The following is a 14444-nucleotide window of genomic DNA, read 5'->3' as shown; positions in this document are numbered from 1 at the left end:
ATGATGATGATGATGATGAGGGTCTCTGGTAGTGTTTTTTTTTTAAATTTTATTTTCTTGAATCAAAGCTGTCGTACTTTGTAGCTTCCCGGCAAGAGCTATTTGGGCACAGAAGTTAAACCTGCTGTGTTTGAGCTGGACAGAAAGACCTGACCCTTGCTCTTCTCCTTCTGAAGCCGTGTGCAAAGCGTGCAGCTTGCCCGGAAGCCGACGTACGCTCAACTTTTATTCAAAGCTCACAATCTGCAATGAAGTGCAAACGACACACGACTGCCGCCGTGTCATTGGAGATTGTGACGTGTCTCGTCTGCTTGGGCACGTTTGTTTCTGTCCTTGTGTGTGGTCAGCAGCCTTTGGGAGACAGTCTTAGCTAGCGATCGACTGATTATCTGCGTTTTGACCTATATATATATCAGTGACGTGCGGTGAGGTTGATGGCTGGTGAGGCACTGACTTCATCACAGTCAGATTTACAAACATATGAACCCTAAAGAGTATCTTATTCACCATTTGATTGGCAGCAGTTAACGGGTTATGTTTAAAAGCTCATACCAGCATTCTTCCCTGCTTGGCACTCAGCATCAAGGCTTGGAATTGGGGGTTAAATCACCAAAAATTATTCCCGGGCGCGGCGCCGCTGCTGCCCACTACTCCCCTCACCTCCCAGGGGGTGATCAAGGGGAAGGGTCAAATGCAGAGGACAAATTTCATTACACCTAGTGTGTGTGTGACAATCATTGGTACTTTAACTTAACTTTAACTTTACACATACAAACTGTAGCACACAAAAAAGCACATTTAATAAAAAAAAAACGTTATTATGGTCTTACCTTTACTTATAAATGAAGTCCACAACTAAAGCCCTCACTTAAACTTTCCACGTGCAAGATTGAATCTATTTAAAAAAGTGTAACCGAGTGTTTATAAATGTCGCCTATACTGTATGAAACTACAAAATAAAAAATAAAAAATAAAATACGGAGGCTCCAGTTTACACGAGGACCACTTTATTTACCTTCTTTCAAAAACTTCCGCTCCACTCCGTGTCGTCACTTCCGCTCTTAGCGCCTTCAAAATAAGAGCTCAAGGCATATACTGTATAACAGCGCATAACAGGAACTTAACATCACAAAGAGGAAAGCCCATAAAAATAGGTTACAAAAGTTATTTAATAAGAAGGCAAAAAGTGCAAAAACGATAATGTTCGTGTTGGAGGAGTTGTGAATTAGATACACCTGCAGTCTGTGTAAACAACTCCTCCAACACGAACATTACTGTTTTTGCACTTTTTGGCTTCTTATGAAATAACTTTTTTAAATAGATTCAATCTTGCACGTGGAAAGTTTAAGTGTGGGCTTTAGTTGATATAACAATTCTACGGCGGGGGTGCAGGAGGCGGGATTACTGGAGCCTCAGCCAGTGCGTCTTTTGCAGCCGTTTTATGATCGCTCAGCACAAGAAATACGTTACATACATACAGTTGTTGACAAAATACACTGTACATTATATACCTCAGCTAACTAAACTATGGAAATGTATAATATAATTCATATAGCAATACGGTCTCACTGCACAGCAGGCCAGCAGTTAGCCGAGTCCGGAATCCATGTTGAGGCACTGAGTGACGTGCCTCAACTGGCTGCTGTTCACCGCACCGTCTCTTCTCAGTATTTGAACGGCAAATGTGAAAATTCAGCGATTTTGAATAAAAATAATCTAAAACTGGTAAAGTTAAATGGAAAATAACTTTATAGTATAACCACTGCATACATATAACAATTTAATTAATTTTTTTTCTTTTTAAATTTTTTTTCTTTCCATGATGGCAGGTGAGGCGGGGCCTCACCTGCCTCTAGTGACTGCACGTCACTGATATATATATATATATATATATATATATATATATATATATATATATATATATATATATATATATATATATATATATATATATATATATGTGTATATATATATATATATATATATATATATGTATATATATATATGTATATATATGTATATGTATATATATATATATATATATATATATACATATGTATGTATATACATATTACTTTTGATCGTTACTGTATATATATATATATATATATATATATATATATATATATATATATATATATATATATATATATATATATATATATACAGTAACGATCAAAAGTAAAAGTTGGCAACACTAAATGGTCCCTAGTGTGTGAATGTTGTCTGTCTATCTGTGTTGGCCCTGTGATGAGGTGGCGACTCGTCCAGGGTGTACGCCGCCTTCCGCCCGAATGCAGCTGTGATAGGCTCCAGCACCCCCCGCGTCCCCAAAAGGGACAAGCGGTAGAAAATGGATGGATGGATAATTACGAGTCTTATCGCGATATGCAGTACAGGCCAAAAGTTTGGACACACCTTCTCCTCATTCAGTGTGTTTTCTTTATTTTCATGACTATTTACATTGTAGATTGTCACATCAAAACTATGAATGAACACATGTGGAGTTATGTACTTAACACAAAAAAAAAGGTGAAATACCTAAAAACATGTTTTATATTCTAGTTTCTTTAAAATAGCCACCCTTTGCTCTGCACTGCAAAAAGTCAGTGTTCAAAAACAAGAAACAAAAAATACAAAAATGAGGGGTATTTTATTTGAACTAAGCAAAATTATCTGCCAATATACAAGAAAATTCGGCTTGTCAAGACTTTCCAAAACAAGTAAAATTAGCTAACTTCAATGAACCCAAAAATACCTTAAAATAAGTATATTCTCACTAATAACAAGTGCACTTTTCTTGGTAGAAAAAAAAAGACCTTTTTGCTCAATATGTTGAAAAATATTCTTAAATGAAGTATCAATCAATCAATCAATGTTTATTTATATAGCCCTAAATCACAAGTGTCTCAAAGGGCTGCACAAGCCTCAACGACATCCTCGGTACAAAGCCCAAGTAAATGCTAGTGCCATTATCTTGACATAATGATATGCGCTTGGCATCATGATTGGTTTTTTTCATGCTTGAAGTAAGAAATGATTACTTCAAAAAAGTAGTTTTATACTTGTGAGTGTTGATGACACAGCTTTGCAACACTTGATATTCTAGTTTCAAGCATGTTTTACTCAATATAGGTCATCAAATCTCAGCAACAAGCTGTAATATCTTACTGAGATCATTTAGGACCAAAACACTTAAAACAAGTAAAACACATAAAATCTGCTTAGTGAGAAGAATTATCTTATCAGACAGAAAATAAGCAAATATCACCCTTATTTGACATATTTAATCTTACTTAGATTTCAGTTTTTGCAGTGTACCGCTTTGCACACTCTTGGCATTCTCTCCATGAGCTTCAAGCACACCTGTGAAGTGAAAACCATTTCAGGTGACTACCTCTTGAAGCTCATCAAGAGAATGCCAAGAGTGTGCAAAGCAGTAATCAGAGCAAATAGCGGGCCTTGACTTTGCCACATAGGCCTTGGACGATAAAAACTAGATTGTACATCGGAGTTTAATCTGCTGTTCCAATATTAAACAATTGTGGAACTTGAAAGCAAGATTTGTGACACGTGACACTGAAGGTGTCACTCGGTGTGGTCCTTGTCACCTGCATCAGTTGTTCAATGACACAAGTCACCTCAGACTTGACTGACTTGTGCATTGACATTTCCTTCCCTGATGCTGCGTCCTTAAGCTGTGTTGCTCTGGTGTTGTTGTTTTTTTGTTTTTTTTTGCATATGAGGGGATGCTGAAAGTCACCAAAAATCCTTGTTTGCCATCAGTTCTCAGTTAGCCAATCATTGGAGCTAGAGTGCCAGGGGGCGGCAACCCAAAATGTTGAAAGAGCCATATTGGGCCACAAATACAAAAAAATAATTGGTCTGGAGCCGCAAAAAAATAAGACTTATATAAGTGTTATAATGAAGACAACACATGATGTAAGTGTCTATATTAGCTATATTAGCCTACTAATATTGGGGGCGGTATAGCTCGGTTGGTAGAGCGGCCGTGCCAGCAACTTGAGGGTTGCAAGTTTGATCCCCGCTTCTGTCATCCTAGTCACTGCCGTTGTGTCCTTGGGCAAGACACTTTACCCACCTGCTCCCAGTGCCACCCACACTGGTTTAAATGTAACTTAGATATTGGGTTTCACTATGTAAAGCGCTTTGAGTCACTTGAGAAAAAGCGCTATATAAATGTAATTCACTTCACACTTCACTTCACTTCACTATCAAAATGACTTTAAAAGTCTTATATAAGTGTTATAATGAAGGCAACACATGATGTGTCTATATTAGCTATATTAGCCTACTATCAAAATGATTTTAAAAGTCTTATATAAGTGTTATAATGAAGGCAACTCATGATGTGTCTATGTTAGCTATATTAGCCTACTATCAAAATGACTTTAAAAGTCTTATATAAGTGTTATAATGAAGGCAACACATGATGTGTCTATATTAGCTATATTATCCTACTATCAAAATGACTTTAAAAGTCTTATATAAGTGTTGTAATGAAGGCAACACATGATGTAAGTGTCTATGTTAGCTATATTAGCCTACTATCAAAATGACTTTAAAAGTCTTATATAAGTGTTATAATGAAGGCAACACATGATGTGTCTATATTAACTATATTAGCCTACTATCAAAATGACTTTAAAAGTCTTATATAAGTGTTATGAAGACAACACATGATGTGTCTATATTAGCTATATTAGCCTACTATCAAAATGACTTTAAAAGTCTTATATACCGGTAAGTGTTATAATGAAGACAACACATGGCGTACGTGTCTATATTAGCTATATTAGCCTACTATCAAAATGACTTTAAAAGTCTTATATAAGTGTTATAATGAAGACAACACATGATGTAAGTGTCTGTTAGCTATATTAGCCTACTATCAAAATGACTTAAAGTCTTATATAAGTGTTATAATGAAGACAACACATGATGTAAGTGGCTATATTAGCCTACTATCAAAATGACTTTAAAAGTCGTATATACGTGTTATAATGAAGACAACACATGATGTAAGTGTCTATATTAGCTATAATAGCCTACTATCAAAATGACTGTGTCGCAGGCTGACGCCAATCTTCGTTGACAGAAATGTTGAAATGTAATATTTATTCTGCACATTTTTACAACATTGGAAAACATTAGTAAAACTTCTCAGAGGGTGATATAACTCCTGGAAATGACTAACTTAGAATGGCCAAAAGTATAGATGTGTGTGTTCAAGTTAAAGGAAACGGCAGGCTGTCTTCTTCTAATGGATTTTTTTTTTTTTTTACAATTCTTGCAAGCTGGGTAACGTTTGCTGTGGTCCGGAAGAACATGGAACTCAACTATCAGAAATGCAGCCAATACTACATATACAGATGATGTGTCATGAACAATGGAAAAATAAACTAAATACACAGAGGTATACATGAGTAAAGGAAATTAAATGAGCTCAAATATACTTACAAATAAGCCATAATGATGCTACATATTGCTAGCCTAAACAGCATGTTAACATCGATTAGCACTCCAACAAGTCAATGACATCAACAAAGCTCACCTTTGTGCATTCACGCACAGCATGAAACGTTTGGTGGACAAAATGAGATGAAGAAGGAATGGCATAAAATACGTCTTTCTGTGGCAGCGTTGGAGAAAGTTATACATGTAAACAAACTGCTGAGTCACAGTCCACACAACAGTGAGTTCAAGGGCAGCTGAAATTAGTAGGACAAAACGGCGCTTGCTTCAGTGAAGCTTAAACACAAACATATCAAAAAGAGGGCTTTAAAGGCCTACTGAATTGCGATTTTCTTATTCAAACAGGGATAGCAGGTCCATTCTATGTGTCATACTTGATCATTTCGCGATATTGCCATATTCGACGATAAAGTTCGCAACTTTTGGTCGCTGATAAAAAAAGCCTTGCCTGTACCGGAAGTAGCAGACGAGTAGCGTGACGTCACAGGTTGTGGAGCTCCTCACATCCGCACATTGTTTACAATCATGGCCACCAGCAGCGAGAGCGATTCGGACCGAGAAAGCGACGATTTCCCCATTAATTTGAGCGAGGATGAAAGATTTGTGGATGAGGAAAGTGAGAGTGAAGGACTAGAGGGCAGTGGGAGCGATTCAGATAGGGAAGATGGTGGGACCTGATATTCAGCTGGGAATGACTAAAACAGTAAATAAACACAAGACATATATATACTCTATTAACCACAACACAACCAGGCTTATATTTAATATGCCACAAATTAATCCCGCATAACAAACACCTCCCCCCTCCCGTCCATATAACCCGCCAATACAACTCAAAACACCTGCACAACACACTCAATCCCACAGCCCAAAGTTCATACAGCACATATATTTCCCTAAAGTCCCCAACGTGACATGCACATAGCGGCACGCACGTACGGGCAAGCGATTAAATGTTTCGAAGCCGCAGCTGCATGCGTACTTACGGTACCGCGTCTGCGCATCCAACTCAAAGTCCTCCTGGTAAGAGTCTCTGTTGTCCCAGTTCTCCACAGGCCAATGGTAATGCTTGACTGTCATCTTTCGGGAATGTAAACAACGAAACACCGGCCGTGTTTGTGTTGCTGCAGCCGGCCGCAATACACCGCTTCCCACCTACAGCTTTCTTCTTTGCTGTCTCCATTGTTCATTGAACAAATTGCAAAAGATTCACCAACACAGATGTCCAGAATACTGTGGAATTTTTGCGATGAAAACAGACGACTTAATAGCTGGCCACCATGCTGTCCCAAAATGTCCTCCACAATCCGCGCGGACGTCATCATACCGGGACGTTTTCAGCAGGATATTTCGCGCAAAATGTAAAATTGCACTTTAATGTTAAGATTTCATCATTGATGTATAAACTATCGTGCGTGGTCGGTAGTAGTGGGTTTCAGTAGGCCTTTAACTATTAGGAAGGTTTGTGTCGTGTTTGTCCTCCTACAGAAACCATATTGCAACAGAAAATATATTTTTCACCCCATTTGTTTTCCATTTCCATACATTTTTGAAAAAGCTCCATGGAGCCACCAGGGCGCAGCTAAAGACCCGCATGTGGCTCTAGAGCCGCGGGTTGCTGACCCCTGAGCTAGACTTTAGTTCCACGCGCCTACACGAGCTTCAGCTGATGGTGGATATGGTTGCCGGGGGTGACCGCACTCCTGCAGGAAGTGTTTTGCACAAAGATTTTAAAAAGCCTCGTAATGATGATCCTTAAGTGGGATTGGTTGACAAGCTGGAAGAGGTGAGCGAGGGCCTGTAGTGCACTACTTTACTTCATGGTTACTCACCATACCCTTCCAAGCATGCAAACATTCCATCTTTGTGCAATCGCCTCCTACAGGAATGGATGTTTCAGAGCAGAATGTGTTGCTTTTTTGCTCTCTCACGCCTCCCCTACCTATTTCCACCCAGGTGGCCCGACGGCCCCTCCTCCCCCACCCCTTCCCACGCTGGACAACGCACAATCACGCTCGGACGGTCCCGGCGGAGGACGCACCGCCTTGCTGAGCTCCATCCAGACCTTCACTAAAGGCCAACTGAGGAAGGCGGCGACAACAGACCGCAGCGGGCCCGCCCTCTGACCCCCGTCCTGACTGGACCGCCGCGCTTTCCCTGACATGTGAAGACCAATCCCTTTTCAAGACAATCCAAATATCTATTTACAATTCTATTTTTTTTTTTGGTTTAAACATTTATTCTTATTGAGTGGCACCTGGGGATAGTTTGATTGGCAACACTAAATTGGCCCTAGAACAGTGGTTCTTAATCTTGTTTTTGGTAACACTTTAGTATGGGGAACATATTCTAAGTAACAAAGACTTAATTTAGAGTTATTTGGACACTCGGGAAACATATTCTAAGTGACAAAGACTTCATTTAGAGTTTTTTAGACACCAGGGGAACATATTCTAAGTAACAAAGACTTAATTTAGAGTTTTTTGGACACTAGGGGAACATATTCTAAGTAACAAAGACTTCATTTAGAGTTTTTTAGACACCAGGGGAACATATTCTAAGTAACAAAGACTTACTTGAGAGTTATTCGGACGCCAGGGGAACATATTCTATGTAACAAAGACTTAATTTAGAGTTTTTGTAGACACCAGGGAAACATATTCTAAGTAACAAAGACTTAATTTACAGTTATTTGGACACTCGGGGAACATATTCTAAGTAACAAAGACTTAATTTAGAGTTTTTTAGACACCAGGGAAACATATTCTAAGTAACAAAGACTTAATTTAGAGTTATTTGCACACTAGGGGAACATATTCTAAGTAACAAAGACTTAATTTAGAGTTATTTGGACACTCGGGGAACATATTCTAAGTAACAAAGCCTTAATTTAGAGTTATTTGCACACTAGGGGAACATATTCTAAGTAACACAGACTTAATTTAGAGTTTTTTGGACACTAGGGGAACATATTCTAAGTAACACAGACTTAATTTAGAGTTTTTTTGACACTAGGGGAACATATTCTAAGTAACAAAGACTTAATTTAGAGTTTTTTGGACACTAGGGGAACATATTCTAAGTAACAAAGACTTAATTTAGAGTTATTTGGACACTCGGGGAACATATTCTAAGTAACAAAGACTTAATTTAGAGTTATTTGCACACTAGGGGAACATATTCTAAGTAACAAAGACTTAATTTAGAGTTATTTGGACACTAGGGGAACATATTCTAAGTAACAAAGACTTAATTTAGAGTTTTTTAGACACTCGGGGAACATATTCTAAGTAACAAAGACTTAATTTAGAGTTTTTGGACACTAGGGGAACATATTCTAAGTAACAAAGACTTCATTTAGTTATTTGGACACTAGGGGAACATATTCTAAGTAACAAAGACTTAATTTAGAGACTTAATTTAGAGTTATTTGGACACTAGGGGAACATATTCTAAGTAACAAAGACTTAATTTAGAGATATTTGGACACTAGGGGAACATATTCTGAGTAACAAAGACTTAATTTAGAGTTATTTGGACACTAGGGGAACATATTCTAAGTAACAAAGACTTAATTTAGAGTTTTTTGGACACTAGGGGAACATTCTAAGTAACAAAGACTTCATTTAGAGTTTTTTAGACACCAGGGGAACATATTCTAAGTAACAAAGACTTACTTGAGAGTTATTCGGACGCCAGGGGAACATATTCTAAGTAACAAAGACTTAATTTAGAGTTTTTTTAGACACCAGGGAAACATATTCTAAGTAACAAAGACTTAATTTAGAGTTATTTGGACACTCGGGGAACATATTCTAAGTAACAAAGACTTAATTTAGAGTTTTTTAGACACCAGGGAAACATATTCTAAGTAACAAAGACTTAATTTAGAGTTATTTGCACACTAGGGGAACATATTCTAAGTAACAAAGACTTAATTTAGAGTTATTTGGACACTCGGGGAACATATTCTAAGTAACAAAGCCTTAATTTAGAGTTATTTGCACACTAGGGGAACATATTCTAAGTAACAAAGACTTAATTTAGAGTTTTTTGGACACTAGGGGAACATATTCTAAGTAACACAGACTTAATTTAGAGTTTTTTTGACACTAGGGGAACATATTCTAAGTAACAAAGACTTAATTTAGAGTTTTTTGGACACTAGGGGAACATATTCTAAGTAACAAAGACTTAATTTAGAGTTTTTTAGACACTCGGGGAACATATTCTAAGTAACAAAGACTTAATTTAGAGTTTTTTGGACACTAGGGGAACATATTCTAAGTAACAAAGACTTCATTTAGTTATTTGGACACTAGGGGAACATATTCTAAGTAACAAAGACTTAATTTAGAGTTTTTTAGACACTCGGGGAACATATTCTAAGTAACAAAGACTTAATTTAGAGTTTTTTGGACACTAGGGGAACATATTCTAAGTACAAAGACTTAATTTAGAGTTATTTGGACACTAGGGGAACATATTCTAAGTAACAAAGACTTAATTTAGAGATATTTGGACACTAGGGGAACATATTCTGAGTAACAAAGACTTAATTTAGAGTTATTTGGACACTAGGGGAACATATTCTAAGTAACAAAGACTTAATTTAGAGTTTTTTGGACACTAGGGGAACATTCTAAGTAACTAAGACTTCATTTAGAGTTATGTGGACACTAGGGGAACATATTCTAAGTAACAAAGACTTAATTTACAGTTATTTGGACACTAGGGGAACATATTCTAAGTAACAAAGACTTAATTTAGAGTTATTTGGACACTAGGGGAACATATTCTAAGGAATAAAGACTTAATTTAGAGTTATTTGGACACTAGGGGAACATATTCTAAGTAACAGACTTAATTTAGAGTTATTTGCACACTAGGGGAACATTCTAAGTAACAAAGACTTAATTTAGAGTTTTTTGGACACAAGGGGAACATATTCTAAGTAACAAAGACTTAATTTAGAGTTATTTGGACACTAGGGGAACATATTCTAAGTAACAGACTTAATTTAGAGTTATTCGGACACTAGGGGAACATTTTCTAAGTAACAAAGACTTAATTTAGAGTTTTTTGGACACTAGGGGAACATATTCTAAGTAACAAAGACTTAATTTAGAGTTATTTGGACACTAGGGGAACATATTCTAAGGAATAAAGACTTAATTTAGAGTTATTTGGACACTAGGGGAACATATTCTAAGTAACAGACTTAATTTAGAGTTATTTGCACACTAGGGGAACATTCTAAGTAACAAAGACTTAATTTAGAGTTTTTTGGACACTAGGGGAACATATTCTAAGTAACAGACTTAATTTAGAGTTATTTGGACACTAGGGGAACATATTCTAAGTAACAAAGACTTAATTTAGAGTTATTTGGACACTCGGGGAACATATTCTAAGTAACAAAGATTTCATTTAGTTATTTGGACACTAGGGGAACATATTCTAAGTAACAAAGACTTCATTTAGAGTTATGTGGACACTAGGGGAACATATTCTAAGTAACAAAGACTTAATTTAGAGTTATTTGGACACTAGGGGAACATATTCTAAGTAACAAAGACTTAATTTAGAGTTATTTGGACACTAGGGGAACATATTCTAAGGAATAAAGACTTAATTTAGAGTTATTTGGACACTAGGGGAACATATTCTAAGTAACAAAGACTTAATTTAGAGTTATTTGGACACTAGGGGAACATATTCTAAGTAACAGACTTAACTTAGAGTTATATGGACCCTAGGGGAACATTCTAAGTAACAAAGACTTAATTTAGAGTTTTTTGGACACTAGGGGAACATATTCTAAGTAACAAAGACTTAATTTAGAGTTATTTGGACACTAGGGGAACATATTCTAAGTAACAGACTTAATTTAGAGTTATTTGGACACTAGGGGAACATTTTCTAAGTAACAAAGACTTAATTTAGAGTTATTTGGACACTAGGGGAACATATTCTAAGTAACAAAGACTTCATTTAGAGTTATTTGGACACTAGGGGAACATATTCTAAGTAACAAAGACTTAATTTAGAGTTATTTGGACACTCGGGGAACATATTCTAAGTAACAAAGATTTCATTTAGTTATTTGGACACTAGGGGAACATATTCTAAGTAACAAAGACTTCATTTAGAGTTATGTGGACACTAGGGGAACATATTCTAAGTAACAAATATTTAATTTAGAGTTATTTGGACACTAGGGGAACATATTCTAAGTAACAAAGACTTAATTTAGAGTTATTTGGACACTAGGGGAACATATTCTAAGTAACAGACTTAATTTAGAGTTATTTGGACCCTAGGGGAACATTCTAAGTAACAAAGACTTAATTTAGAGTTATTTGGACACTAGGGGAACATATTGTAAGTAACAAAGACTTAATTTAGAGTTTTTTGGACACTATGGGAACATATTCTAAGTAACAAAGACTTAATTTAGAGTTATTTGGACACTATGGGAACATATTCTACGTAACAAAGACTTCATTTAGAGTTATTTGGACACTCGGGGAACATATTCTAAGTAACAAAGATTTCATTTAGTTATTTGGACACTAGGGGAACATATTCTAAGTAACAAAGACTTCATTTAGAGTTATGTGGACACTAGGGGAACATATTCTAAGTAACAAAGACTTAATTTAGAGTTATTTGGACACTAGGGGAACATATTCTAAGGAATAAAGACTTAATTTAGAGTTATTTGGACACTAGGGGAACATATTCTAAGTAACAAAGACTTAATTTAGAGTTATTTGGACACTAGGGGAACATATTCTAAGTAACAGACTTAACTTAGAGTTATATGGACCCTAGGGGAACATTCTAAGTAACAAAGACTTAATTTAGAGTTTTTTGGACACTAGGGGAACATATTCTAAGTAACAAAGACTTAATTTAGAGTTATTTGGACACTAGGGGAACATATTCTAAGTAACAGACTTAATTTAGAGTTATTTGGACCCTAGGGGAACATTCTAAGTAACAAAGACTTAATTTAGAGTTATTTGGACACTAGGGGAACATATTGTAAGTAACAAAGACTTAATTTAGAGTTTTTTGGACACTATGGGAACATATTCTAAGTAACAAAGACTTAATTTAGAGTTATTTGGACACTATGGGAACATATTCTACGTAACAAATATTTAATTTAGAGTTATATGGACCCTAGGGGAACATTCTAAGTAACAAAGACTTAATTTAGAGTTTTTTGGACACTAGGGGAACATATTCTAAGTAACAAAGACTTAATTTAGAGTTTTTTGGACACTAGGGGAACATATTCTAAGTAACAAAGACTTAATTTAGAGTTATTTGGACACTAGGGGAACATATTCTAAGTAACAAAGACTTAATTTAGAGTTTTTTGGACACTAGGGGAACATATTCTAAGTAACAAAGACTTAATTTAGAGTTATTTGGACACTAGGGGAACATATTCTAAGTAACAGACTTAATTTAGAGTTATTTGGACACTAGGGGAACATTTTCTAAGTAACAAAGACTTAATTTAGAGTTATTTGGACACTAGGGGAACATATTCTAAGTAACAAAGACTTCATTTAGAGTTATTTGGACACTAGGGGAACATATTCTAAGTAACAAAGACTTAATTTAGAGTTATTTGGACACTCGGGGAACATATTCTAAGTAACAAAGATTTCATTTAGTTATTTGGACACTCGGGGAACATATTCTAAGTAACAAAGCCTTAATTTAGAGTTATTTGCACACTAGGGGAACATATTCTAAGTAACAAAGACTTAATTTAGAGTTTTTTGGACACTAGGGGAACATATTCTAAGTAACACAGACTTAATTTAGAGTTTTTTTGACACTAGGGGAACATATTCTAAGTAACAAAGACTTAATTTAGAGTTTTTTGGACACTAGGGGAACATATTCTAAGTAACAAAGACTTAATTTAGAGTTTTTTAGACACTCGGGGAACATATTCTAAGTAACAAAGACTTAATTTAGAGTTTTTTGGACACTAGGGGAACATATTCTAAGTAACAAAGACTTCATTTAGTTATTTGGACACTAGGGGAACATATTCTAAGTAACAAAGACTTAATTTAGAGTTTTTTAGACACTCGGGGAACATATTCTAAGTAACAAAGACTTAATTTAGAGTTTTTTGGACACTAGGGGAACATATTCTAAGTACAAAGACTTAATTTAGAGTTATTTGGACACTAGGGGAACATATTCTAAGTAACAAAGACTTAATTTAGAGATATTTGGACACTAGGGGAACATATTCTGAGTAACAAAGACTTAATTTAGAGTTATTTGGACACTAGGGGAACATATTCTAAGTAACAAAGACTTAATTTAGAGTTTTTTGGACACTAGGGGAACATTCTAAGTAACTAAGACTTCATTTAGAGTTATGTGGACACTAGGGGAACATATTCTAAGTAACAAAGACTTAATTTACAGTTATTTGGACACTAGGGGAACATATTCTAAGTAACAAAGACTTAATTTAGAGTTATTTGGACACTAGGGGAACATATTCTAAGGAATAAAGACTTAATTTAGAGTTATTTGGACACTAGGGGAACATATTCTAAGTAACAGACTTAATTTAGAGTTATTTGCACACTAGGGGAACATTCTAAGTAACAAAGACTTAATTTAGAGTTTTTTGGACACAAGGGGAACATATTCTAAGTAACAAAGACTTAATTTAGAGTTATTTGGACACTAGGGGAACATATTCTAAGTAACAGACTTAATTTAGAGTTATTCGGACACTAGGGGAACATTTTCTAAGTAACAAAGACTTAATTTAGAGTTTTTTGGACACTAGGGGAACATATTCTAAGTAACAAAGACTTAATTTAGAGTTATTTGGACACTAGGGGAACATATTCTAAGGAATAAAGACTTAATTTAGAGTTATTTGGACACTAGGG

The 14444-nt window shown here is 35.7% G+C and overlaps 1 protein-coding gene across 4 annotated transcripts in view; it reads left to right on the top strand.

Moving 5' to 3' along the window:
- pxk (PX domain containing serine/threonine kinase) overlaps nt 1-12576 on the top strand; it is a 59945-nt gene extending 47369 nt beyond the window's left edge. Inside the window, exons 18-19 of one of the 4 annotated variants that reach the window (XR_012050335.1) lie at nt 7453-8755; nt 9233-12576. Coding sequence is in view for 1 of the 4 variants with exons in the window: in XM_061940783.2 (XP_061796767.2) it covers nt 7453-7622 (170 nt within the window). In the remaining 3 variants the exon portion in view is untranslated. Of the gene's footprint in view, nt 1-7452; nt 8910-9232 lie in introns of those variants that run through there. The other 3 variants (XR_012050336.1, XM_061940783.2, XM_061940790.2) reach the window with 3 other exon arrangements.
- Nucleotides 12577-14444: the final 1868 nt, after the last annotated feature.

Source organism: Nerophis lumbriciformis, linkage group LG03, assembly GCF_033978685.3.
Source record: "Nerophis lumbriciformis linkage group LG03, RoL_Nlum_v2.1, whole genome shotgun sequence".
Lineage (NCBI taxonomy): Eukaryota > Metazoa > Chordata > Actinopteri > Syngnathiformes > Syngnathidae > Nerophis > Nerophis lumbriciformis.
Note: the sequence above shows the minus strand (reverse complement) of the source record. Positions and strands in the feature narration are given on the sequence as shown.